We start from the raw sequence: 3374 nt of genomic DNA on the forward strand, positions 1-3374 counted from the left end.
TTTGTATTATTTTTTGTTGTTGGTTTGTTGTTGAGTAGGATTTCTAATAAATAAAAGAACGGTTAAACAAAATACGTTTGTTTATTTATAGGATACGCAAGACATTCATCGTTGGATGAAAATGTTGCCGTGATACAATTTGGAACAGAGGTGAAATATCTGCAATATTTTTCCAACAACTATGTTTCCTTGATGGGATTATTAGGTCAGAAAATTTCAATTTTAATTTGCTTAGAATTTTACGACCTTTCGTAATAAAAAAAATCTGTTATATAATTTCGAATGATTTCTGATTATTTTGATTTTAAATAAATTGTTTTTATTCAATTCAAATTCATAGATGATTTGTCATGTTCTGGGCCATCGCCAATGATTGAAGGTTTCCTTTTAGCTATTCCTGCCCTGAAAAATGGACGTATGTTTCCTTAACTATTTTAATATTGATATTTTTAAAAGGCTTTATCAAAACAAATAAAAAATAAACTTATTCTTCTTAAATGGTTTCGTTTAAGGAAATATATGAGATATTTCAAAATAACAAACAGTATTCTGGTTCTTAAGTCGATCATCAAACAATACAAAATTGGAACAGAGCAAACACGGACCTCCAAAACATCAAAGGTAGAATCACGTACCATGAAGGAGTGAGCATCTCATGCCTACTGGTCACGCCCGCCGTGCGTCCCCTGTCGGGAAAAACTGTTTAAACAACGAGATTCTGTTTTGTAAAATAAAAATCAAATGTCACATTTTTTCATAGATCGATTCACCAATATTGGTCCATTTAACTGTAGAGCTAGAGTGATACTTATTTCTGACGGAAAGGCTACTTCCTCGACTGACTCCGGCTCAGAATATCGTGCTTCGGAAAATGAAGATCAGGTTTTCAAAATTATTCTTGTATTATTCAATATTATTTCATACAACTTATTGACTTTAAATTAAAGAATTTTTTTCAGAATATTCAACTTTTGGACCTTGTACGGCAAATAGGAATTTATAATCCAATTACATGCATACCTGTCGGAAACGATCCTAACATTGTATGTATAGCTTTCACGCTACTAATAAAGATTTGTAACGCATTTCCACGGAACAATTTGTCTGTAACTAATCACAGAAGATAATGATCATAAAATGAAAATTTTTATTACCGAAATGATGTGTATCTGGTGAAATGATTTCAATGTATTTTAAAGTAATTATCACTAATAATACATATAAGTGATCATCAATGCATACTGAACAAAGAGATCATCCTTATATTAATAACAGTGTTTACTGGGGTCCATTGCCTATGGATCTCGAGGAGGAAAAATTCTACATTATGAAGAAGCCAAACAATTTGCAAAATATTCATTAAACATGGTAAAGTACTCTTTATTTTATCAAATTTTAAATCGATGTGCCAATAAAATTTTGTTTACGTTTTATTCCTTACAAGACTTCAAAATAGAAGAATTAAAACTTTTCTTACTTATAGATGATTGCTGGGGACATTCTTGGTGATGTACCGCCTACTTCTTGCACTATTGATGACGTGAGATCCTTTGTATATTCTACAAGATTACACCATGTGGTGACAGAAAGGGACCTGGTAAGTTATAATTACACTTTTTTTTAAATACAGGCAAGTTTATAAATAAACATTTGCTATCGAAAGGAGGCGAATAAATCGTTATCTAAGGTTGTCTTTTTCCATAGGCTTATTTAAATTGGTTCAGTTTGAAACAATTAAATACAATTTTTTTTTTATTTTTACAAGTATATGTTCACTAGTGTTTATTCGTTTAAATCATCACCGTAGATTATTTCCATGTTGTACAAAGTTGTCTATTTATGTATAATTGCTTCACAAATTAGGAAGATGTGGTGGAGATTTTAAACAATAGGCGTGTGTATGAAATGAATGTATATTTAAATGAAGAGCAGTTGGAGCGCCACGTGTATACTGAACGTGATGAAAGACTACCACCACCAGGAACAAGAGTACGAAAAGGTCCACGTTGGGCTTATAACGATCAGAACTCCGGTGGATTTGGCACTATAATAGGACATTGGAGCCGTGGTAAGAATTGTCGAATTTCTACAAGAGAAGATTTCATTTCTGATTTTCTGAATCAAGTTTTTTTTTACCTATACAGATGGATGGGTGAATGTTGAATGGGACAGTACATTAAGGTTTCCTTATAAATTTGACCCCGGTGATCAGAGCAAATGTGGCGTCATCGTTTGTGATGAACCTCGAATACTACGAAGAGAAGATATAGCTGTAGGATGTGTTGTTAAAAGAGGTAAATTTTATAAAATTGCTTACCTTGTTCTTATGTGTGTGTTCGTTACCTCCTTCTTTCGATATATTTATTGTTTAAAGTGAACGCTTTATGCTCGGCTGCTGAAACTGTTTCTTTTGTTCACGAAGACAAATGTTTTCGTTCTCATCTACAAAAGCTGCTTCATTCTTACTTAACATGAAGATCACATTGGCTATTAGGGATACTTTTTCGATTAGTTTTGGTGCAAAACTGAATAAATATGATTCTTTTATAATAGGACCCGATTGGAAATGGGGAAACCAGGATGGCGGTACAGGCAATATTGGAGCTGTTTATAGAGTGAACGAAGAAGTGGTCTATGTAATTTAAAATTTTTTAATTCCGGATCAAATAAAATACGATGTGTAATTTCATCAGGTCATATCAGTTGATAAAGGTATTAATAAATAATTTTCATAAATGCTTTTAAAAATTAAATTAGACTTCAATTTACATGTACTTAGACGTTTTCAATGTTTTTTCTAGGTACGCTGGCCAAATGGAAACAAAAGTAATTACAGATTCGGTTATGATGGAAAATTTGATCTTGAAGTTTGGTAGGTGTTTTATAAAAATAAACATAAATATTCAGACATTTGCTTTCCGGTGACGGTATAAGCATTTTCGGTTCACCTTATATAGGTGACGAGAATTAATTTTTATATGGCATTTAATAGAGAGAGTTTCTACAAATGAATATTGGTAACATTTCATGATTATCCAGTGGAATAAATTCTTCATTTTTATTATCATAAATTCAGATAAATTACTTTAACTTGAAAGGAACTGATTTTTAGGACAAAAAGGCAAACTGCATCGCTCAAAAATGTTTCTAGTACTAGTAGTATCATATATATATATGCCTTTAAATCGAATGCAAAAGCTAAGAAAAAAGAAGTGTAAATTAAAGGAACTACATTTAAGTTTTTTAAAATTCTTTATAATTTATGTATTTAAGTGATCCCTTTGACGTAGACAGAATCGTATCATCTCATAAATGCAAAAATCTTTCGAAATGCACCTGTAACAGAGATTTTGGTGTCAAAAATGGAATTCAAG

General features: G+C 31.5%; 1 protein-coding gene across 3 annotated transcripts; it reads left to right on the top strand.

The window, feature by feature from the left end:
• Positions 1-77: 77 nt before the first annotated feature.
• On the top strand, positions 78-3374 carry LOC134262817 (uncharacterized). 3 transcript variants are annotated; one of them, XM_062745141.1, is made up of 10 exons: positions 96-205; positions 341-415; positions 761-882; positions 960-1043; positions 1276-1368; positions 1484-1597; positions 1864-2294; positions 2554-2636; positions 2802-2872; positions 3274-3374. In XM_062745141.1, the coding sequence occupies exons 1-7, from the start codon at positions 193-195 to the stop codon at positions 2161-2163; spliced, it is 801 nt and encodes a 266-aa protein (XP_062601125.1). In that variant the 5' UTR covers positions 96-192; the 3' UTR covers positions 2164-2294; positions 2554-2636; positions 2802-2872; positions 3274-3374. The 3 variants fall into 3 exon arrangements, with proteins under 3 accessions (XP_062601127.1, XP_062601125.1, XP_062601126.1); XM_062745143.1 differs by lacking the exon at positions 341-415 and having other exon boundaries at positions 78-205; XM_062745142.1 differs by lacking the exon at positions 2554-2636.

Source organism: Saccostrea cucullata, unplaced genomic scaffold (genome assembly GCF_032062105.1).
Source record: "Saccostrea cucullata isolate Sc308-1 unplaced genomic scaffold, CSIRO_AGI_Scuc_v1 ctg11295, whole genome shotgun sequence".
Lineage (NCBI taxonomy): Eukaryota > Metazoa > Mollusca > Bivalvia > Ostreida > Ostreidae > Saccostrea > Saccostrea cuccullata.